The following is a 23865-nucleotide window of genomic DNA, read 5'->3' on the forward strand; positions in this document are numbered from 1 at the left end:
CAACACAGAACAGGTTACCCGGGGAGGTTGTGGGATCTCCATCGCTGGAGATATGCAGAGCTTAGTCAGACAAGAGCCTGAGCAACCTGATTTGACTTCGAATTAGTAGCTAACTTTGAAGTTGGTATTGCTGTGAATGGGGGAAGGAGACGGTTGAACTTCAGAGGCCACTTCCAACATAAATTATCCTGTCATTATATGTTTTTACGTGCGAGCGGGGAATGAAGTAAGGTCAGCAACAGAGCTTAAAAGATCATTTTTGTTCTTGTGAGCTTAGGGTCCTGCAGATTTACATAGAGTAGCCAGTGCCCCAGACAGGGGAAAAATGTGTGTTTTTGTAACTCTGTTTTTCATTGAGAGAAGCTGGCTTCCAGAACAGATAAATGTGCTGGGTCATATACAGCAACTTTGATTCCTGCCAGAATCTGTCATCCCAGGCACTCTGATTCTGTGTAAAAGTCTGTTGTCCCAGGCCTTTTCTTTTCACATTGACATAAAAGATATATCTGTGGTAGAGAAAGGAATGGATTTAAGTGTAGGGTTTTCATTTGTTTATTGATTTTAAAGCCAGAATCTCAGGTCCTTGCTCAGTTTTGAGAAAGTCTTGATTTGAGGCAGGCCCCTTGAAAGTGTCAGCATTAGCTTTTCATAAGCAAGGAAATTAGGACGGGGATAGGTAGTCTCCTGGTTGAGCGGGGACTGTATGAAAATTGAGAAGATTCTCAGAATTTGTTCCATCTGTGGGGTTTGCTCTGCTACCTGGAGTAATTTCTTAAGCTTTCCTGTGAAGGAGAGTCTTTCCAGCTGTTCAGAGTACGAATCAACTTTATCAGCCTTTATTATCATTTGCCTTCATGAGTTTTCAGTTTATCTGATTTTAAGGAATTCACTGCTACAATTCTTTGTTTTACAGATGGAGTGTTAAAAGGCCCCAAATTATTTTTTTATACAAGAGAAAAATGTATTTTTTGAGTGCTAAGGAGTTTCTCATAGCTTTCTGATTATTTTGTAAAAACAGACTCTCTGGAGTGCTGAGCCAGGCACTGATAATCGGTAACAACATAGCTGACTCATTTTGGTTGTATTAGAACTGTCATAACTGCCGAGTACCAAAACATTAGCTATCAAGTTGAGCAGAGCCTCTCCTGCCATACAGGCAGGTGCAGCTTGTGTGTACTCTGGATGAAAACCACACAATGGTAAGCTGCCAATAGGTTGCAGCTGATTATTTAAAGAACCCCACATGGTTATGTTCATACTGGAAACTGGCACCCCTTGTGAGTATGCACTTTTTATATTGCTGTCTCAAAATAACATAAAACTGAAGGTTAGCAAAATACAGAGCATTAATCTAATAAGCCTGTCTGGCTATTGCTGCTTGTAAGGTACAGACGCATGGCTATGAAGTTGTCAGTGTGCATGGGCATGACATTATGTTGACAGTTTCAAGATTTGTAAAAGCACTGGGGTCTTTCCTCTGTGCGTATGTCATTGCCATAAATATTGACAAGAGCTACAGGCCATGCTGTGGAATGTACTCTCTAGAGTTCAAATTCCATAATGTTTGTAGACTTTTGCCATCTTTTTTTTTAAAAAAACTGTTATCTGATGTTTTCATCTGATGTCACATTACAAACAGAAAAAGAGCCAACAGAAGGCAGAACAGCTCCAGAGAACCACACAAATACACAGGATAAGACACAATTTGAAAGCAACAATTTTCTGTACTCAGGCCTTACTACTTCCTTGTTAGTATTTCCCTTCCTGAATCACTTTTTCATGTACTTACCCAGCTCCCATGTGACCTACATTTTTCCTGCTCTAGAAGAATTGATTTGATTTGACTTCCATTTATTTAAGTGCATGTTGACATCTCTTTATATGTTTCACTGTGCATGCACAGGCTTATAAGAGTTAGGGCAAAAGATGTGAGGCCTGCTGGCCTGTTGTTAGGAAATACTACATTATTAATCATTATTTTCCATTAAGCTGCATGTCTAATTTCAGTGTGTGAATACCTAATGACAGAGCCTTTTCTATGAATAGCTATTCTGAATACCGTCTTGATTCAGAACATGGGAACATAATAGATATGTTGCTGGATCAAGCCAGCGGCCATCCCGTATGCTGTCTTTAGCAGTGTCAGTAAAGGATGCTTTATAGGGAGAGTGCATAAGCCTGACCACTTTTTGTTGAGCTCCCCAGTCATCTACCGTCATGGGAGTAGGAGTGCTAGAGGCAGCATCTCTACCTTTTCTCTTTAGTGTTTGTTTTTGGACTTTTCCATAATTTGTACAATCCATTTATGAACCTGCTGATACTACTTGGCATGACAGTGTTTATGATGGCAGGTTTACAACCTGCTGTGTAAAAAGTAGATTACTAATGCACTGTAATTATCACCACCTCTAAGAAAGTAACACAGTAGCATCTTAAAGACAGACCAGAAGTTCGGTCTACCTTGGGCTTTAACAGCCCAGTACAAAATGATGATTCTTGTTTCAAGAAGCCTACTATGTATTTTAAGCATCCTTGAGCAGAAACTCAAAGTTACAGAAACCTTTGGACCAGAAAGTGCTGACTGCCTCTTTCAGTACCTTTTTTCAGTACTGTTGATTACTAAACCTGAACCTAGCATAGCGGTGTCAACCTTAGCTTTAAGTACATCCCTTTTTTGTCTTTGTGTTATGGTTTGTTTTTTTAGTAGACTATCCTGACCTCTGCTGAGCTGGTGGAAAGGAAGAAGTTCTGGAACCTAAAGATACTCTTAAAATGCTTAGCTAATACTTAACTTACTCTTCCCATGTCCTCTGGAGATGTGGGAAGAGGTGCTGGCCAGTAGGTATGTTCCTTGGAAAGCAGTTCCAGCTGCAGGGCTTCTTGCACTGTGGTCCCCCACTTTTCTGCAGCAACTAAGTGTATTTCGCAGCACATTTTCCCGTCAGGCTGTTTATGCTGCTGCACAGACTAATTCTAGACCTCTTAATGTTTTATAGTATTACACATAGGTTTTGATGTAATTTTTCTAACTGGTACATATAGCCTTATCATAAGAAAGTCTGTGCCCTGATAAGCCTGCTGCCTAAGACAGGACAACAGTCTGTTTCTGGATAAACTGGGGTCATTGCTGGTACAGTCTGAAGCGCTTGCTCATTTTCCTCTTGCTGAGGCTCAGCATTTCCCTTTCAAATCTTCAGAAAAAACCCCACTGTTTTCAGAATGCAGACAAATCTCAGATTAGACTTCACCTCCAAGGGAATGTAACAGACTGAATGCCATGGCAGCTTTAGCCAAGACCTGCCTGTTGACACAGTCAAAGGCATGGTCTCTTTACATTCGGCAATTGCCCTCAGCGTTATTCGTCCAAGCACCAAAGGACAAGCTTGCTTTGACACTTCAGCCAAGCTGCAGTGGCATGCAGCACTGTTCTCGCTGCACCAGGGACGTTGCCGTCCCGACTGCATTCAGCCCACCCTTTTTCTTTCGTGTTTCCTTCTTAACGTTAGGATTTTGGTGAGGCTCGTGGGATTGCATGCGCCCCCTCTAGTGGGTAGCTGATGCAAAAGCCAGGCTCCTGTCGGAAAATGCAGTGCTTTGGCTTCATCTTCTTGGGTGATGGTAGTTCTGTGTCTGCTAATGTGAGTGTTGGAGAATGAAATCTCATTATTTGATCCTGTGGGTTTGTTCCTTTAAAAGCCGAAGGCAAATGAAATGTGTAATGAAGCTTTGTATAGATGAAAAAAATACATGACACCAAGTAAATCCATGGGCAATAAATAGCTTAGTTCTAACAGAGAGCATTTGTATGTCTAGAAGTTTTGTAGCCGTGGGCAAATATGTTTGTATTAGTGTTCTCATGTGTAAATGAATTATTATATTTTTTAAGAAAAATGTTTCGTGTTCATCAGCAGATGCCTTTGATCATTATGAATGGAATTATTTGTATGATAGTTTGGAATTTAATTAAATTTTAAATGTGTTCATTTAAAATTTTGTATTGAATTTTGCAGTGACAGTCATCAAGAAGGGTGCCCAAAATTCCCATTGGAGAGTAAATAAGGGGAGAGTGAGTGCTTGAGGAACTGGTATTCTGAAATGCTGAGATGCCCAAGTGAAGTCCTATTGTCTAAGGGGCAGTAAGCATTTCACAGAGGCTGTTACTGTGCAGAAATAAAACACAAAATAGGAAGACACACTATCTGTTTTAAAAACTGATTTTGCTGAAGGTGGAAACAATATTAGATAACAGGGTGACATTTTAACTTCTTAGGCACATGATGGAGCAAAACGTTGATCATTATTTTACAACAGGAATTAAATCTAAGAGTTTGTATTTTTTAGCTGGTTTATCTATGTGGAATGTGAAAAAGTTGTTGGCAGATAAACTTCAAAGCAGCTGTGCTTAGGATGTTGAAGCTCTGCAATGTTATCAGACCCAGCCACAGAGATTACATTTTAGCATTAGTGCTGGAAAAACGCATGTTTGAAATGCATATTACCTCTCAGGAGATAGTGCTGTCCCTCCCTCCCTTTCTCTCTCTCTTTCCCTCAGTCTGTTTTCCAACACTTTTCTCTTTCCCCTCTTGCCCCCATCTCCCTTCCCACCCTCCTCCTTCCCCTCCCTCCCCTCCCTTCCTTCCTTCCTTTCCAGCAACCTGCTGGTCTTTCTTCCAGTACTTTTCTCAAACGCCACTGCTGAAATCATGCTATGACACCTCACCAGAACAGACTTTGTGTTTACTATCCAGTGTCTGCTGCCTGATGTATATCCACGCATTAACTCCTACGGGCCCTGCTACCTTCTGGAAGAAGGCAACTGGGGGCTCATATTTTACTCTTTAGCATCCCTTTCGCTGCTGTCCCTAAGGTGATCCTCCAGCCACTTTTCTCTGCTGGACTTTCTCTATGTTTAACCTTTCCTGAAATAATTTCTACTCTTACTACTGACATTTGAGTGACTCATCTTGGGAGGTGATATGTGAGACAAGTGACATTAAGATAGTACAGTCAGCCAGTCAGACGTGTGTTTGGACAGCCTATGTCCATAATCATACTCCTGCCTTGGAAGAGAGGTGGCTGGTTGAGAGGCAGTGTTGGTGGGTTTCATTAGCTGATATTATTGCAGTTTCAAAGTGAGGGATTTGGTAAATCATCCTTAGCATTACTAGCACGGTTATTCACACCTTGATTGTAGATGCTTGGGAACTGGCTATGCATCACTTCCTCTACAGCTGATTTTTTTTTCTTTTGAGTTTCCTGATGTTTACAATAGGAATGCACTTACATGCACACCCATAGGCATGCACATACATATATTCTCTTATGCGCGCACGCGCGCTCACACACACACACGCGCTGAGGCTTTATTAATTGACATTAACTGCTGGTGGTTTTTTATTACAAAACGTATTTCTCTATTGGTCTATTTGCACTGCTTTGTTTTAGCTTCATCTAATGCACTGGAACTCCACACTGTACAGCAGCATTGATGAGGCAGTAGGGAAGAAGCACGGCATAGCTATTATTGCTTTGTTTGTGCAGGTAAGTTTCCTGTGTTGCACTTATTACCATGCTCTATCATTTGTCTGAGGAAATGAGTTCCTTTCCATTTTCTTTATTTTTTGATGATTTCATTAAATAAAACAACGTATGACTGCTGGTATTCTATTCAAAACATACTTCTCAGTCATCTTTTCTGTGTATGTGTTAAGTAATTTTTGTTCAAACAGGATATTTGAGGTATGTTAGTTAAAGAAGGGGATAGTCGGCCATCTCTCTGTGACTCTGGCTATAAGCAGACATCCAATCTCCATTTCTCATGAGGGCTGTCAGGAGGTCCAAGCACTTCACTATCTCTGTACGGTGTTTTTCTCCATTCCTGGGCAGGCCTGCTCTTCAGGGGTTGAGGAAATATACAGAGGAGAGGAGGAAAGAGGAAAAATAAAAGCCTACTATCCCATTGGCACAGCCAAAAACTGGTAGTAGAATTGTACTTTTCTGAACACAGGGATAAGTGTGTTTCTTCATACAGGACAAATGTGAGGTGGGGTCATATTAGCTTTTTCAGAGATGCCAGACTGAGTGTTACAAGTCTTGCCATAGACCCTCAGAAAAGCCTGCAATGAAGAGGCTTAAAGCTTCCTGGCAAGGTGTAATGCAAGCTGGGAAGTTAGCCCCATAATCTAATTGCTGTTGAAGGTTTTCCAAGGGCTACACTCTATAAAAAAGATTTTCAGTTTTAGTCCTCAAACACGAAATTCTCATCCTCCTCATGAGAAATGGCAAGCTGTTTTATTTAAATGGGTTTGGAGGAAGAGGTTTAGAGTTCATGCTTAGATCAAATGGTTTTTCTTTCACAGTGGTATTATTAATTTGTCATATTTCATAACGAGTTTATGAGTGCCTTTGAGCTTTACCTCTGTTTGAATTTAAAGGTACATTGGTTACAGCTCCAGCACTCAGATAGAACTGCTAAAAATGGAAGTTAGAAAGTCTTCAGTTTTGTATCCTAGAGGGCTGTGTGATAATTGCTTATGTAAGTCACCTTCTAATTCCAGCAGAGGTAACCTTCGAGTTAGTTAGAAAGTTATATATAAGTTCTTATAAGTTTTCCATTTCTGGTCTCTCACCTTCATCAGAGCTCTTAAGCATACCAAAGGGCTTTTTCATTAGCTGAGAAAGGCATCATATAGTTACAACTGACCAAGGAAAAGTAGTATTTATGCTGTTTATTAAAGGAAGAGGGAGAGGAATTTGCTCCCCCCGCCCCATTAAAGGCATGGAAATACAAAAGTTTTGCACCACAGTTCTCAAACACATTTTTAAGATCAGTGAAAATATTTTCACTGGTTTAAGCGAAAACCCTTGGTGATTATTAATTTAGAGACAGCATATTTGAAGTTATTTCTCTATCTTTTATGCGCTTTGAAAGTTTTAAATTGAAATCCCATTTTGAAACAAAAGGAAATCATCTTAAATTTCTAGAAATAACAAAGTACCTTTTGCTGACATTTGGTTGTTTCCTTCCAGTGACAACTGTGCCATTCCATTCCAAGAGAAACAAAAAGTAAACAAATTTTTCATGGTCTAGCTCTCCCATTCTCACTCATGTCCACTTCGTTCCTCACATTGTACGTGTGCACGTTGGCAAAGAAATCAAGTGGAAGGCTGTTCTGAGTCTTCCTGTTTTGACAGTGGTGTTCTGAAGGTAAAAGGTAGGGTCCTAGAATGGGTGATTCAGATCAGGAGCAGCTGAAATCAGCGTGCAGAGTGAACAATGTTCATAGAAAATATGAATCTGTTATGTAAACAGTGAATTTCTTTTGGAAGCCCCATCTTCTGTGCCTCAAAAGTGTTCAGTAAGGGCAGTGTTGCAGCAGGCTGCTGGAAGCCTGACTTTTGCTTCCAGAGACACCGTGAGGGAGGGGAACTGCCATTCTGCTTTCTGCAGGCAGGGAAAAACTCTTCTGAGCTTCAGAGATACCTTGAGCCAGATTTGTAGCATTGTGGGAACAAATTCAAAAAGTGTCTGTTGTGCTTGTTTACTCTGTTCCTTTCTGTGTAATTTTCTGACAACAACTGGTAAGGACAAACTGTATCCTTGGCTTTTTTATGTCATTGTGCTGCATGATTTGGACTCCATATGCAGTATATGCTGCAAAACGGGGTTAGTAAAAACTTACCAGACTTAACTGTGACTCTTGTTCTGTGAGTGTCTATCTCTGTTTTAAAGTTATTTGCACCTTTTTTACTTTTGACTGATGGCTTTCTAGTGATTTAATTGTTTAGAATTGCCATGTTTGTATTTGGTTAACATAAGGTTGTGTAGATTAATTAAAAACGGCTACGGAACTTACTGTTCTGGTTGCCCTCTATCTTGCCTCACAGTTTCTGAAATAGAAAAATACTGAAACTCGCCTTTGCTTGCTGTATTTCAGATAGGAAAAGAGCATGTAGGCCTAAAGGCTGTAACTGAAATTCTCCAGGACATCCAGTACAAGGTAAGGCATTGCCTGAAGAAATGCTTCTTTCACTGACCAGAGAGAGGAAGTGAGAGATGGGTCTGTATGAAGCCAAGAGAAGGGTTTTGGATATGTCTGTAGTAAACCATATGTGAAAACCATCATTTGGTGGCCTTGCACCAGAACCTCAACATTTTACAGTATTCAGATAATATACAGTTGCTGTAGTTACTTCCTTTTCTGGTGGCCGCAAAATCTGATCTCCTGTACCGATAGCTGATTGCAAATACTACGTTTTCAGTGATTATCATTAAGTCAGTGTGAATGCAAGTACTGCAGTATGCTTAGTGAACACTGGCCGCAGTATCTCCAGACTTATCTGGTTTTAATTTGTAGAGGAAAAAAAGAGGTGAACTGAGTTCCCATAGTAACTTGCAGTGAGAAACTGGCAAATCCATAATGCTGTCTTGTCGGGTGGATTATGTGTGGGGATCCTGAAGGGTGGATAATAACCTAGTAGGACTGAGGAGATAGGAGTGCTCTCCAGAATGTTGATACTATCTTAAGTGACCTTGGGCAAGTTACTTCCATCTCTCTGCTTCATGGTCTCCGTCTGTAACATAGAAATAATCATACTTACTTTTGATTTTAAAGGATTTTGAGATGTATTAATGGGATGTTCTGTCTTGGTCTGGAGAGATTAGCCATTCACTTCAGTGGATGCTGAAGTATAGAAAAATTAGAAGCTGTTATTAGAAGGGAACTGAAAATATCCTTTTAGTCAAATAATATATGGTAAACTTCAGTCATGATGTTTTAATATTACCAATACTCATTGTTTATGAAGGTGTCAGAGAAAAAATAGCGTATGGAACTCTGTATACAGTTTCATTACTGAAAGGACAGCCAAGTAGAGGAAGGTCATGAAAGGCCTTGTCAGTATGTATGTTATGCCAATGACTTTCACAGGGTCAGCATCGAACATACTTTTGGCATTCATGAAATTTTATTGCATTAAATGTGTGGAACTGGCTTTATTTATTAACTGTTATCCATGTCAGCCAAGGAAAAGCTCACTTTGGCCCTTGTTTTTCAAACTCCTTTTGTATGGAACCTGTGAATTTCATGTAGAGAATTTCAAGGCTGGGACCTGGAAGGAGCCCAGGTACTAAAGGCAGAAAGTTGACAAATTGCTGAGATAACCTGAGAAGTAAAATATAAAATACAATAAAAAAACATGTTTGTGTAGCTGCAAGAACAAATGCAATGATCATTAAATGGGGGCTATTAATGAGGTTGATTTGTGCAGAAATTCAAGGCTTAGTGTTACAAGAACACACAGTGTATTTTACCTCTCCATTCATCAGCATTTTAATAAGAAACTAGAGATGAGATTGATTTGTATTCATTTTTTCAGGGAAAGTCCAAAACAATACCCTGTTTTAATCCCAACTCTTTATTACCAGGTAGGTGCCTTTGCTTTCTTTTGTGTGTGTGGATTACTAGCTAATTGCAGAGGCTGAGACAATCTTGATCTAAAGCATAGCCTAATTGCAAGCCGGAGAGCGAGTCCTGTAAGGTGTTAATGCATTTTTGCACCTAGTGGTGCTAACAGGGGTAGGGATGAAGAAGTCTCTTTGGAACTTACCTTCGTCCTGTGAGTGGGATGTGATACTGTGGTCCATGCACTGCTGGCAGCGCTGTGGCTAGTTTTCTTGATTATTTATCATCCTACTTAGAGAGGGAGCTGTGTGTACTCCTTTCTCTACTTTGGCATAAAATACGAAGCATAAGGTTACCCACATACCACGGTAGCATTTTGGCAGCATCAAAAGACAATACCATAATGCAATGACAGTTATATGTATAGCATACATAGGAGTAGTGACAAAGGGAGGCAGATTCAAATTCATATAGCTAAAAGAACAACCACTTCCTCTACCTTGTCTTGAAAAAAAATGTGACTTAAAAAAATGCATTTCTGCAAGACAGATGTTTCTGCAAGGAATCCTGCTGAGCTAAATTCCATTTCATAGTGGCAAGAGCTCTAATTTTCCAAAGTAATCCAGGTCTACATTAAACTATATTAGTTACATCAAAAGAATATTGTTTAGGTTGCAAAGTCAAGTGCTCAACAATTAGGAATTGCAGGAATTAAGGCCGCCTGTGCCCCTTCATGCATATGCATTATTAAACATCTTTTAACTTTGTGACCATAAGTTATTTTTTACAGGACCCCTGCCTCACAGTTCCTGTTTGATGCTGATCAAGTCACAAAACCCAAAATTTTCATAAGTCATCTCTAACTGTGTGTTCCTCATTTTCTAGGTGCCCGACTTGAGATCATGGGGTCTGATTTGCAGAAGTGCTGAGTGCTTACACCTCCAACTGAAGTCAATGGGAGCAGTGCTCTGACTGCATTAAGTGCTATAGAAAGTTAACCACTCTGAGAAATCAGGTTCTAAGCATCTCGTATCAAACACCTCAAATGAATAGATGCATTTGACCTTAACTTCTCTGTGCCTCAGCTCCCCAGCTTTAAAATGTGGGGTTAATGTATCCTTCCTCACCACACTGGGTTGCTGGAAGGAGAACTTAATTCATGTCTGTGAAGCACTCTGACACTGAAGGAATGAGTGCATTAGAAACAGGAAAAAATGAGAAAAAGTGGTCCTTCCTAACAAGAAGGATTTGAATAGCATGGGAAAAAGAAGACCAAGGGCCACACATTGTGCTGAGAAATCCAAATGTTATTGGATGCTTTTCAAAATGAAATCATTACTTTGCAAGTAAATGATGAGAAGTTCTCTAGAAAAGACATACATAATCATGTAACAAGACAGGATCACAATGCATGCATGCACAGGACAGGCTGAATTAATTCTTGCAGTTCTTAACTTTTGAGTGTTTGATAATGCAACTTGCTTTCAATGGATTTGCTATGTAATTCCCTAACTGAGAAAGAAAGTTACACCAACAAGACAAAATCCATTCACTGACAATCACAGGCTTTATTAGCAAGATTTAATTCTACTGATATTCCTCTGAGCTAGTAGTGAAATAGAAGTAACAGGTTAGGTCAGCCAAGCAAGTTTACTTGTTTCCAGTCTCCCATTCTGTCCTTGTCATGCTAGTCACAACTTTCCCCCTAGTTCTCCCTGCCATGATTAACCACTCATTGTCTCCAGTTCCTCTCTAGGTTTGTTTCTTGTTCCCTCTTTTATAGTCAGGCAGTTTCCTCTCTGTACTTCTCAAGCTGTGTCAGGAAGTCGTTTGTGAGTATGGCCTACAGCAGTAAATGAAAGCCCTGTGTAGTCTCACTTTATGAAGTGTGGTGTGACTGGAATCTTTGAGGAATTAAAATAATTAAAATAAAGTGTGTTGTATGTAGAGTTAAAAAAACTCTGCTTGGACAAACCATTGTACATTTTCTTGAGAGACAACTGTTTATTCTAACAGTTATTCATAAACCTATTAGTTTATAAACTTACGAAGAAGTTTACTTTTAAATAAACTTTGATTTTTTTTCTCCTGTGAAATTCAACCCACTTTTCCAAAGCTAGGAGGCACCAGTGCATCTCAAAAAACACGTCACCAGAATTGAGAACTGAAGAGTTTGGCTTGAGCTGTTTTCAATGAATTTTTCTAAAAAATGAAAATAAATTAATCCTTGAGACGTACCCTAAATCTAAAAGTTGGTTAAAATTTGATTACAGCAGCTCCTCTGCCTTCAATATGGGATGTCTCTTGTAGCTTCTGATACTAACAGGAGTTCTCTCCCACCATATTATTTATTTTCTGTGTTAGTTTAAGGAGTTGTGCATATGTTATTTTTCACAGCTATAAAGTGGTATTTTCGACTTTAAAAGACTCATCTACAGGGGGAAGTTACTGTAATATAATGACCAGAAGCTCGTGTATGTTCCCATAAGAAAGTCGTGACCAGTGCTTGGCAGGTTATAAATTCACACCTTAGCTTACTGCATACTAACTTCATCATATCAGCAAGCCCGTGGCTATCATAAGCTGTCTTAATTGAAGACCACAATTATTTTCCTTAATGCCATTAAAATTCCACATTCCTTTTCATTTCAGATCCTCTGTTGCGTGACTACTGGGTGTATGAGGGCTCTCTAACCATTCCACCCTGCAGTGAAGGTGTCACCTGGATATTATTCCGTTATCCTTTGACTGTGTCCCAAGTGCAGGTAACAGCTGTGCTTAAAGTGACCTTGGAATATGGTTATGAGCTAAAGGTTATAGCGTGCAAATACATATATCAGGACATTATATCTGTTCTCCTTGAAGATCCCATTAGATCAGTACATGGCTTTTCAAGTAAAGGTTAAGCCTTTTGAGTCACTGAAAGCAATGCAAAGGTCAGAGATGAAAAACCTTGTTATCATTTATCATCTGCATTTAAAATAATTCTTTATTTAAGTGAAAGAAAAAGAAAGAAAGAAGTCAATGGGCAAAAGAAATTCATTTCTTTGTAATTGTAAGCTTTCAAATATCACTGCTTTTTGATGTTAAAGGAACAAAAAAGCACAGGGAGACACTATGTCCTGGAGAATGAAAAATGTTAACATAATACAGACTACCTAGATTGCATTGAACTATATTTAACTTACCTTGCTCTTTTTTAAGTATTTTATAATGTCAAATAGAAACTACCTATTTAAATTTGATTTCACAGCTATCTATTGTAAGGTGATTTTTTTTTTTTTTTAATTATATCTAACAGTCATGTGAGCGTTTCCATGGAAAACATTGCAAATCTGTGAAAACAATGAAAACTCCTGATGAGTATCCTCCCACAGTCTGTAAAACCCAGCTGGAGGAATACGGGTTTAATTTAAGTGAAACTATCTAGAATCCTTGAAGGTGAATGTGTTAATTTTCATTGCCTGCTCTGAAGCACGTGCAGACAGAAGGGAAAAAAGTATAAAAGGTGATAAATTCAGGTTTAAATTATTTCAGCTTTAATAATCTAACATTTTTCTAGTAATCCCAGCACAGTATTTGAACAGTTTTAACAATTTGAAGTTGGCAGTATTTCTTTTCATATGAAAACTGAATTCTAGTTCTAATCATATTTTAAAAGCAATAACTCCCAATAAAGTTATTTCTATGGTAGCTGCAACTTAAATGTATCCCATCATGAATCTGGTATTTACTTAGGAAATGACAGATCTCATGGCTGCTTACTGCTGAGTAAATGGAAACAGATCTCTGCTGGCATTATTAGTTTCAGAATAACTTTTAAAGACAGAGTGCATTTTGTAACTTGGCAGCTAATTGTCCAGATGTGATATAGATAGGTAAGAGGACTTAATCAGCAGTATAAAGACCATAGCTATTACACTGAGACATTGTAGGATATGTTATTTTGTGCTAGTTGCAGATTTAATAGTGTCTATTCCCTTTTAATCCAGTCAATGTACAAAGCCATCCGTATGCGGTGGGAGACAGTGAGAGGGTGAATGAAAGAAGAAGAAAAAGCAGAGAAATGCAACTTTAGTTAACATTAAAACTCATTTACCATAAGCAAACAAGATGTTGGAATGTGATGTGACAGGGATAAGTCTCCGGAAGAGAATAGTGTGCCTGGGGAAAAATGTGACCCATAGTGCCTAGGGATAAGAGTGTGATTCATCACCATGGCCTTCTATAGGTGAAGGGTAGCTGGTTTGAGTTGCTGCGTTACTTTGATTGGTATAAACCAAATCCAACAAGAACATTGCAGTGATGAAGGACATGCACAGGACATGGAGGGGCTTTTTCCCTGCCTTTGACACAGTATGCAGGTGAGATGCGGCACTGCAGCAGAGTGAGAGACTGGAATGGACTTAGGCCAGGGATGATACTTGGTACTTGTTGTAGATCAGCATCAATTAGAAAAAAAGTCCTCACTGGTAGTTACGAATGCAGCAGCATTAAAGGCAAGGTTGTGCATAAAAGACTTACGAAGAACATGAAGGACTTTTGCCAAGGTGGGATAACTATTTTACTTGCATCACATACTGCTTTCAGGTGTCAGTTGGGAATAAATACGGGGAGAGGTAAATGAGAGATGGTGAATCTGAGATTCTGAACTCAAAAGGGCAGGGAGTTTTCCAGAATGCCCCAGATAAGATTTTGGAGGTGCCAGAATATTTTGCTATAGCCTAGACATCCAAGATTTTAACGTGTAATTGGCATTTTGGCTGCAATTAAGTATCTGGCCTCTTTGTGCATGTGGGCATGAGTGCCTATGAGATTCTGTTTAAGGAGAGAAATGTGGAGAGAAATGATTTGTCTTTGGAAAATAAGAGGATGTGGTATAGCATAGACCATTCTGAATCATCCATGGAAGGCTGGTAAAGGCATTTAATTTTATTAAGCCTGCTTGTAGTGTTAAAGCGTAGATTTCAGTGCAAATTCATTTCTGATGGATTTAAATACATTATTTTAACATGTGTCATTAACTCACAGAATTTTCTTCTGTGGGATACTAATGAACACAGCATATGGAACTTCAAGTGATAAACTAGTAGCATCTGTGGTTATAGCCTGTAAGAGACAAATTCAAGGCTTTCTATTTTCATTTTTCAGGCCATAAAATAATCAACTTCTGAGTGTCAGTAAGTAGTCAACAAGTAACAATAAGTTACAACAAGTCTGATATACAATAGGTTTTATTGCCTTCCTCTGATGAAGCTAGTTAATATATTTGAGACAAGATGCTTATTCACGTTCTCATTTTCTGTAATTAACATAGCAATATTGATTAACAAACTGTGAATCATAAGGGGAAAAATGAATAAAATTGCAATTCTAGTTTGTGGTTACATCTATATATTTTTAGATTTGCTTATTTTGAAACAATGGAGAAGCAACTAATTTGTCGTAGGCGTAACAGGCTGGCCATTTCTAAGTAGAACACCTTTTTCTGTTTCTCCTGAAGTCATTTATAGCCAGTAAAGTTCAACTGATGAGTTGATTTGCTACTGATCTAAGTCAGTGTTAAGTGAGAGGAGATTTCGTCTCCATATGCATCTCACTTAAGCAGCTGGGATCTGAGTGTGTTGGTTATACGAGTAGCAAAAGAACACGCCAGGACTGCAGCACCAGGATGTGCTTTCCTGGAGTCCAGTGCTCTTTCCTCAATGGAAGTAATTTTCTTTGACGTGAGGCTTCAATTCCATCAGAGAGCTAGTTCCTTCACGAGTCTTTCTGTGCAGTCTGGATAAAGCGTGCAGGTGACTCTTCTCCCCTGGAGAATAAAGGCTTTGCAAATCTGGTTCTTGGAGTTTTATTACTGACCTCTGTGGAAAGGAGCTTGTCTGGAAAGATGCACCCTGCAGTGCTCTTTTTGCATATTCCTGCCCCCTTTTGGTGGTTTTTTTTTTTTGTTTGTTTGTTTGTTTTTTTTTTTTTTATCATCCACACTTGTCTTATGTTGAAATGTACAGCCCAGAAAGAACTATGTTGACTGCTTTGTGAGACATCTCACTCATGCACATACACTGCTGAAATGCAATGGGAGAAAACAGGAAACTCCCTCCTATTAGGCCAGCAAAGAGCAGGAAATAATTGAAAAAGACTTCCTCGTGCTTCCCTCTACTTTCTTTTGAAAAAAACTGAGATCTGTGAATAATGTGTTTTGTGGTTCACTGAAGCCCACAACAAGTACATTGTCTAGGCCACTCAGAGCAGGGATTTTAAACAATGATGCAGCAAGGAGCTGTTGTTCTGCTATACTCATTGTCATAGTTAACTAGTTTTGTATTGAATGGCAAGGTCTCTAGTCCTTTTGTCTACCTCATTCAAAATCAAGACCTCCTAAAGGACAGAAATAGTAACTAGCGTATGGAGCTGGAGTGGGAATTGTGCAAAAATTATGTCATCTGTGAAATAAAGCACTCTGAGAGGTTCACGGTATTCTGTTCTCTGGGAAGCAGGTCTGTGTTCTTGGAAGGTGTCATGGAAGCTTGTGAAATTTTCAAGCAGAAGGATAATGCTTCTATGCCTCATATAGAAGAAGTGTTTGTAGAAAACACAAAAGTCTTTGTTTTGTGTGTTCTATTCAGCAAATATTTAAGTGAAACAGAAGAAAGCAGTGTTCAGGATCTGAGTACAAGGAAGTGGTAAAAGCATTCTTGCGAAATTCTACAAAATATAAACTCGGTTCTTTTATTCAGTGGAAATGTGGCCGATAACATTGCAGATTTACCCCTTCACTGGTTAGAATTTGATCTGGAATTTCAGTGTGTGCCGGCCTAGGTCATTCTTAGTGTCTTCTGGGCGTGAGAAGAACTTTTATAAGTGGCTATCCCCATTGAAAGTATGTGAGTATTCAAAGGGTGCTTAGCTGTGTGCCACTGAAATATCTGTTTCCTCAGCAGTCCCACATGGTAGACTTCACACTTGTGAGGTGTTGGGAAGAGATAGTAAGTGGTTCCGTATGAGATGAAAGATGATGAGTATTACCTTATCACATAGAAATATAATAGGGGAAGTAGTGTCAGCACAGCTAGTGTGCTGTTCTGACAGAAGCATTTCTCAAGAGTGAAGCAGACCACAATGTGTATAAAGGGTCTTTGTCATGGTGGTCTGAACCATGGTATGAAGGACTAAAAAAGGAGCCTGGTGATCTCAGAAGAGATTCCCCCTTGGAGCAGGGCTACAATTCTTGACTTCCCTGAAGAGCAAAGAGCAGACATGGGGATCAGGTCAGTCCTGCTTTTCTGACTGCAGAAACTGGAAGCTGCTTTGAGAGGAGTACCTCCTGGAGAAAGATTTCACTGTGGGATTGGGGCAGAGCATTTGTAGTTATAGCAGGAGACAGCTCACAAATGTCAGCTTTGCAGAGAGTCTGCTCTCCCTTTCCTTCATCTGTGTTTGTTTGAAGTCTCTCAAAAGATCAAACAAAACCCATGTTCTTGTAAAATGCTCCTTCCTAAACTACAATTATTTCAGACTTTACAGAGTTGATGCAGATGGTGAAAGAAGCTACCTTTACAAAACCCATTCGGTGATTTACCAGCACTTGACTCCTGAAGGCTTTTTCAGTTCCAAGCCTGTAGTGGGTTTGTTTTCAGTTTGCTTTAAACAAACAAAATCTTCCAAAACAGGATTCTTCTTCTAAAAGCACCTTCAAGGAGCTTTACAGTTCATTCTGCTTTTCATTTTTGGAGTCTTAAGCTGTTGCCTTATATCTTAGCTGCAAGAAGCTGAGTGTTGATTTCTAAGCACAGTTTTTTTGAGGAAAAGAAAGCAAAGCAGAGCTAGCCTCTAAATCAAATAAATAAGTCTGTATCAATTCTGCTGTAGAGTGGAAAACAACAGTGAAGGCAGTAGTCTTCCAGGTTGCAGTAAGAAAGTATTCTCTGCAGGCAGTATAAGAATAAAAATGCCATTACGTGCTGTTTAGTACCTCACTTCTTTTAATTCTGCAATCATACTTGCATTCTCTCTATAATCCTTCATAGGGTGTTTTTCATGAAGAAATTAACTCTATAATCTCTTGGATGATAAAATGATTAAATACTTAAGGGTCCGTTTTGCTTTCTGTGTAGCTTCAGTTTCATGTTACAGCTGAACTGGGTAGTGAGGCATCAGAGGGTCAGCACAAGTACAAAGGCTCAGGCTAGGGGATCAGCCTTCTAGTAGGTTTGCTGTATTCAGCTAAGGTAGCTTGTCAATATGCCAAAGCAAAAGCAAACACAATTTTTTCAGTAGTTGTAACTACTTATTTTAAATACCAGACTCTTAAAAATGGCATTGTTGAGTGATAAGATGTAATATTGCAGAGATATGCATTGATTTTCTTAGTTTTTTTGTCGCTCAGAGCTTGATGCTGATACCAGGAATGGAGATGGAAGCGGCTCACATTCTTCCCTAGACCAGATTAGATTTAGAAAAAATTGAAAAAGAGTCTATAAACCAGAAATACATTTGTTTTGGACTAATTTAAATGTTTTGTGTTAATTTTTGACTGTATTCGGTTTTCTAAGTATACTTAGCACCTACATCTACAGAACTTCTGAAGCGGTATTTTGTTTTGATTGGAAAAAACCATATTTTTCCATATAAAATGTCGACAGACTTCCTCTAAAGCTGAGTCTGTTCAGAATTCTCCTGGTTTAGAAAATAATTTCTATTTAAATGAAGCAAAAATTTTAGGCAATAAATAAATCACTGGATGAAAGTCAAAATAATTTATTGTCGACCAAGTTATTCCTGAAATGCACTTCTTTGAAGACCAGAGTGATTACTCTCATGTCACAACTGTAAAGGTGATTCATAGGGTTTAATCTGCAATGGCTAAGAAGGTTACAGATCCAAAAAGAAGTTACGAAAAAGCAAAGGTTGTTTGCCAAACCATGTGCATAAAAGTTCTTACATTTTTCTATATGTTAAATGCTTTGACAGTGCTGACAGCTATTTGGAAACATTATTAATGATATATATTGACCTTAGTATATGATACCTGACAGTCTCAAGTTTCAAAGCTGCAGAAGTGGCTGGACAAGGCTGATTTTGATCATAACTCCATAGAGAAGTATGTGTCTCAGCTTCTTCATGTCTGTTTTTCTGCCTTTCAGATAGAGGAGTTTCGTAGACTGAGGACACATGTTAAAGGTGCTGAACTTTTAGAGGGCTGTGATGGAATCCTAGGAGATAACTTCAGACCAACTCAGCCACTTAGCGATAGAATCATCAGGGCTGCATTTCAGTAGCAGAAGAGGAAGAACAGCAAAAATAATCCTTTATTCAAGTAAGTAAAAGCTTAGCAGAAAATTCAAAATATTGAAATAATTTTCATAGGGGAGTTTTTGTTAAAGGAGAAAACTCATTGAGTTCATTTCAGCTAATGTTATTGTATAGTATCAACAATTGTGAATTTTGACATTACTGTTTTATTTTATCCTGTAGTAAAATAGTTTGGTTACTATTGGTTCTTTAGTGGCTGGAATAGTTTGGTTACTATTAGGTTCTTTACTGGCTGGAATCTAATATACGATTTACTGAATTGAAATATTCGTATTGGTGTCAGTAGGCAGTGGATCTTGCACAATTACTTACAGCTTTAAATTTCAGCTAATGCAGTGAGAAACAGCACAGTATGTCTAGGCTACATGGTAGATTTTCTTCACTGGTTGATTTCTTTCCATGTTTTTAGAACACCAGTCATTGCTGAATCTTTATAGTGTTATCTGTTAAAAAAAAGGGTAGTAGTTCTGGAAGGAGGCCTATAATTCTCAAAGCAGGCCTGTTGATCTTTTTTTTTTTGGATCCTTTCTCCCTGCTTTACAATGCTGTTCGTTCCCAGCAAGACTGAATCTCGGGCAAAACCAGTGCAGATACAAGAGGAAACTAATTAACTTCTGTCATGGCTAATTTTTCATATTTCATTCATTGAAATAGTTGCTGCTTCTTGTCCTCAGTGATGTTTTCAGCCTTCATTGGCTCACAGAGCAAGAATTTAAGGATGTCATTGGATTCAGTGCTTAAGAGCTAATACACATGTGAACCTGCATTATCCCAGCTTCAGTTATTAAAACCTGCTATGTCATGTTCCCCTAGCCCCTATCAGTTACAAGATAAATTCCCTCAATACTCAACAGTTACTTTTAAATCTCATTATACTTAGTGAATCAATGTTTTACTGGAATGAAAAAACCTGGTAATGAGAGTTAAAGCCCAGGAAGGTGGTTGAATCACCTTCCCCAGAGGTATTTAAAAGACATGTAGATGTGATACTTAGGGAGATGGTTTAGTGGAAGAATTGGCAGTGCTAGGCTAACAGTGGGAGCTGAACTTAAAGGTCTTAATCCAACCTAAATGATTCTATGATTTTAAGACAACTAGTTACCTTGAAAATAGTGAGTCAAGACATCTACATTTATGGCTGATTTTGTGATGAGGTGGCTCCACCTTGTCAGAAATAGTAAGACAGCTAATCTGGGAAATCTTCAAGAAAAGAATGAATCTGTTCACTTGCCTTGTTTAGTAAGTCCTACTACTTTTTAATATCGTAGCATTTTTCATCTACTGTCTTACAATAAACTTTATTTAAATAATAACAACCTTGGGTACTCCCATTACCCTATTTTACTGGTAGAATCCATTATATAAAAGCTTCAGGTTTTCTCTCTGCACATTTCTTCAAACCCATATGTTCACAGGAGAACCAGTTCATCCAGAGTTTCACCTGGAAGCATGCTGCTGAAAGTTTTTGCTAAACATTTTTGGGAAAGGACATTTATTTGTATGTAAAATTCTTGCCCTGTCTAGGCCAATGATGGAACTCCTTAGTTCATATCAGGCTCTGTTGTGGTTAAACCTCTTCAGAGCATGCTGTGAGTCCATCCCCCAACTTCATATCAAGTTAACAAATGATCAGGCAGCAGATAACCCATAAAAGAGATTGATAATTCAGTGCTTCCAAAAATGGATCCATTAAAACTGAGTGGGAAGATTATCTTTCCTCCTGCACATGACACAAATTATTAAATGGGCTGAGACAGTGGCCAACAATTTAATGGTCTTTCCATATAGCATAAGCATTCAGGTTTTTTTTTGAAGTTAAGGATTTATTTGTATTTTATAACCCTATTTAATATCTGCATCCCAGAAATTAAGAAAAGAAAGCAAAACATTATTCCTTTTATTAAAATTGTTTTCTTACCCCTTATTTAATTTTGGGCACATCCCTGAGCCCAGTTCTCAATTACATGGTTCTCTGCAGTCACCAAATGTCGTCACTTTAATCTTGAAATGGATGTTTCAAATTCATCCTGGCTTCTGCATAAAAATTACTTGGGAAAATCATAGCAATATTAAAGTACGATTTTTCTCAGAGAGTGAATATTGCCCTCAGGCCAGTGCAGGTAATTCGAGTCTGTAACAGTGAAATTACTTGACACACTGAGTTTGAATTTTAAGCATGAAAGAGTTTCCTTTACAATGCTGGAATTGAAATGTAAAAATTTCCCTTTTGCTTTCATGTTTGAAATTTTATTACTTTTGTCAATACTTATAAAGATTTGTTTTAAATAATAAGATTTATCTTGGGCATGCTTCACAAAATAATCTGCAGTTTTAATTCCCAAATGATGGCATTTTTAATGTAAAATGATGGTCCTCACTGTAGGGCTATGCTAATTATGGACTCTCAAGCACTGAGAAGGGAACTGTGACTCCTGGCATTGTGTAGCCCAAGAAGAAATGGCACTTGGCTCTACACCAGATTGAATTATTTATCAGAAAGTCATTTGGCCAGGTCTTCTTTTAAGTTTTGGATGCATCAGTCCAAATAGCACTGAAACAATCAAAGGTTCACAATATATTCTTGTTGTTGAGTTTGTCTTTGGGGAGCTGGAAAAATGAAGTGTAAAAAGAAATTGTGTGGCTTTGACCACCTTTCTTCTATGCAAAGAGGCAGAATGGGAGGAAAACAGTCTTACCTACTTTGTACTGATTTCCTCACACGATTCTTTCCAGGAGGAAGGTGTTTAGGAACAGTAGCTCCTCATACAGATCTCAGACATCCTCAGAAACGACACCTTCCCTCATTCATAGGAATGGGTAATGGTCCTTAAGCTGGGACTGTTACCATCAGCTGAATATTGCTATGAAGGCTCAGTAGCAAATGGGAAGGTAATAGTTTGCAGGGTGGCATCTACATAGTGATCCAAGAGGGAGCGTTTTTTCCTTTCAAAGAGATTACCTTTTCTTTTAAAGTTCTGGTATGTCTTGAATATTACAATTACAAACACACAGGTGGACTTTTCTGACACAATGGCCCTCTGCCAAGGCTGCTGGAACTCCTGTCCTAGTGCAGCCCAGGAGGCTGTTGGCCACCCTTGTATAAGTGGGGTCATTACCGACTCATGTTCAACTTTTTGTTTACCAGGACTCCAGATCCTTTTCTGAAAGAAAACAGAGAAAGGATAACATTGTAACTTCCTCAGTGTTACCACTATTTTTTTTTTTTGATACTTCATACTTGACTGAGAGCCCTTACTATGGGCATCAGGCTATTTCTTGACAATCTCAAGTGATCTTGGGAAAAGATTTTTAAGTCATATTGTTATATGAAGCAAAGCTTCACAAGGGGGGACAATAAATGCTACCACTCAGAAATCAAATAATAAAAATCTTAAATCTTCCACTTTATGAAAAGCTAGATTTTTGGAAATTTGAGCCCTGACTTGTTTTTAAACATGTGAATTGGGAGTATTCCAGCAGGTTATTTTATTCTGGGGCTTGCCACCTTACCTAATGGATAAGTACTTTTTTTCAGTCATGTATTCTTCACTGAAGACAGCATAATTTGTGGTTTCCAATGGATTTATTACCCTCTTTTTAATCCTTGTTGCTTTACATGTAACTGAATTGATAGACATGCCTTTCTCCTCTATTACATCAGTGGAACAGCCTAATCTGTGAATGAGCAGGATGTCTGATTTCAAACACTTGAGTATCACCTTGAACTGATGATACTGAGTTCAGTATGGCATGTCGACACATCTTCATCTCTTTATAAATCAGGGTGTATAAGCATGATTCCATGCATAGGATAGTTAAACAGCATTGCTCCCATTTAATAAGAGAAGGTCAAATAAATGCCTGGTAGAAAAATTATTGAAATCAATAAGATTCTTTTAATAGAAGGCAGTAAGAGGTAGTTCTAAAAAATAACTTGCTAAAATAATAATGAAAGAGTATTTTCTTTTGAAAGTGATAAACTTTAATTTACTTTACACTTGGGCATAATTAATAAACTAAAGAATTTGATTGCCAGTGTGTTGTCTCCGAAGTGCATATCCCAGACACAATTTATTTTGTATCCATAAATAAAGAATTGTCCTCCAAGTGTGATGATGGCTTATACCTACTCCATGTACCTATATACATTACTCCAGTTCTCTTGAACATTTTTTGTGTGACTCGTTCAGAAACTCCTGAAAAAGCATTGATTTTTATATACATAAATGCATGTACACATTCACATACACATTTGGTAGACCTTAGATTGTAAGCAGCTGCAAGTTTATCCAATGTCCTGTAAATTATGATAGCAAAAATTAATTGGGATTAAAACCCATTCTTGATGTAATTACCATTTTTCTACTTGTAGTTTCAAGATTAGAGGGGAAAAAAAAAAGAAGACAAAATATCAAGGTTGTGCTAGGCCTGAAGGACAGGAAGGAGTAATATACGGTGGGAGGAACAGAGGCTGTATGCCTGATACTGCAGAGACTGTCTGCATGACATTGAAAGGTCTGAGCACAGCGTTAGTTTCACAGTAAGGAGAGAGGGCAGTGTATTGACTGCATCTGGTGTGTTTAGTGAGTGGATAGCACACACGTAACTTGCGTTTGAAGCTGCCGAGCTGCTCTTGTGGCAGCAAAACTATGCTGCCTTTTCCACAGGACATTGAACGGGGGATGAGTGTTGCCTGTGGGAATGAGCTAGTGCTAAACAGGTAGTGGTGGACTCCCCTCTTTGTGGCATTGCACACTGTATGGTAACTAGATTATAGAATATGAAGGGACATTCAAATACAGTGTGAGCTATGGAACTCGGCCTTGTCTTTGAGAAACAGAGATAGGAGAGGCACATGCTATGGTCTGTATTTCTTTGCCTAAGCAGATCTCAGTGAACTTGGCATTTGAATGGAGGTTTATGGTACGATCAATATGTCTCCCTATTCTCAGTTTACTGGTAGCCTTTGTAGTTCCTAAAGTTCACAAAGAAGTTGCTCTGCAGAAGTTCCAGCACTTGGGAATTTTATCCATTCCTGTTGTGTAGATTCCGGAGCTGGAGTGAGCTTTCAGCAGCCATGCATCATTAGGCTACTATGACCATTCTCTTTTTCCTGTTTTTAAAAAAAGCCAACACAAAGTTTATC

General features: G+C 38.6%; 1 protein-coding gene across 4 annotated transcripts in view; it reads left to right on the forward strand.

Annotated features, from left to right (window-relative positions):
* The window catches only part of CA8 (carbonic anhydrase 8), a 47853-nt gene that overhangs the window by 18335 nt on the left and 5653 nt on the right, over positions 1 to 23865 (forward strand). The window contains exons 4-9 of one of the 4 annotated variants that reach the window (XR_005103140.1): positions 1640 to 1693; positions 5446 to 5541; positions 7938 to 8000; positions 9379 to 9427; positions 10290 to 10419; positions 12057 to 12154. Coding sequence is in view for 3 of the 4 variants with exons in the window: in XM_037379951.1 (XP_037235848.1) it covers positions 1640 to 1693; positions 5446 to 5541; positions 7938 to 8000; positions 9379 to 9427; positions 12057 to 12169; positions 18551 to 18685 (510 nt within the window). In the remaining variant the exon portion in view is untranslated. Of the gene's footprint in view, positions 1 to 1639; positions 1694 to 5445; positions 5542 to 7937; positions 8001 to 9378; positions 9428 to 10289; positions 10420 to 12056; positions 12170 to 18550; positions 18724 to 23865 lie in introns of those variants that run through there. The other 3 variants (XM_037379951.1, XM_037379952.1, XM_037379953.1) reach the window with 3 other exon arrangements.

This window comes from Falco rusticolus, chromosome 3 (genome assembly GCF_015220075.1).
Source record: "Falco rusticolus isolate bFalRus1 chromosome 3, bFalRus1.pri, whole genome shotgun sequence".
In the NCBI taxonomy this organism is placed as follows: domain Eukaryota; kingdom Metazoa; phylum Chordata; class Aves; order Falconiformes; family Falconidae; genus Falco; species Falco rusticolus.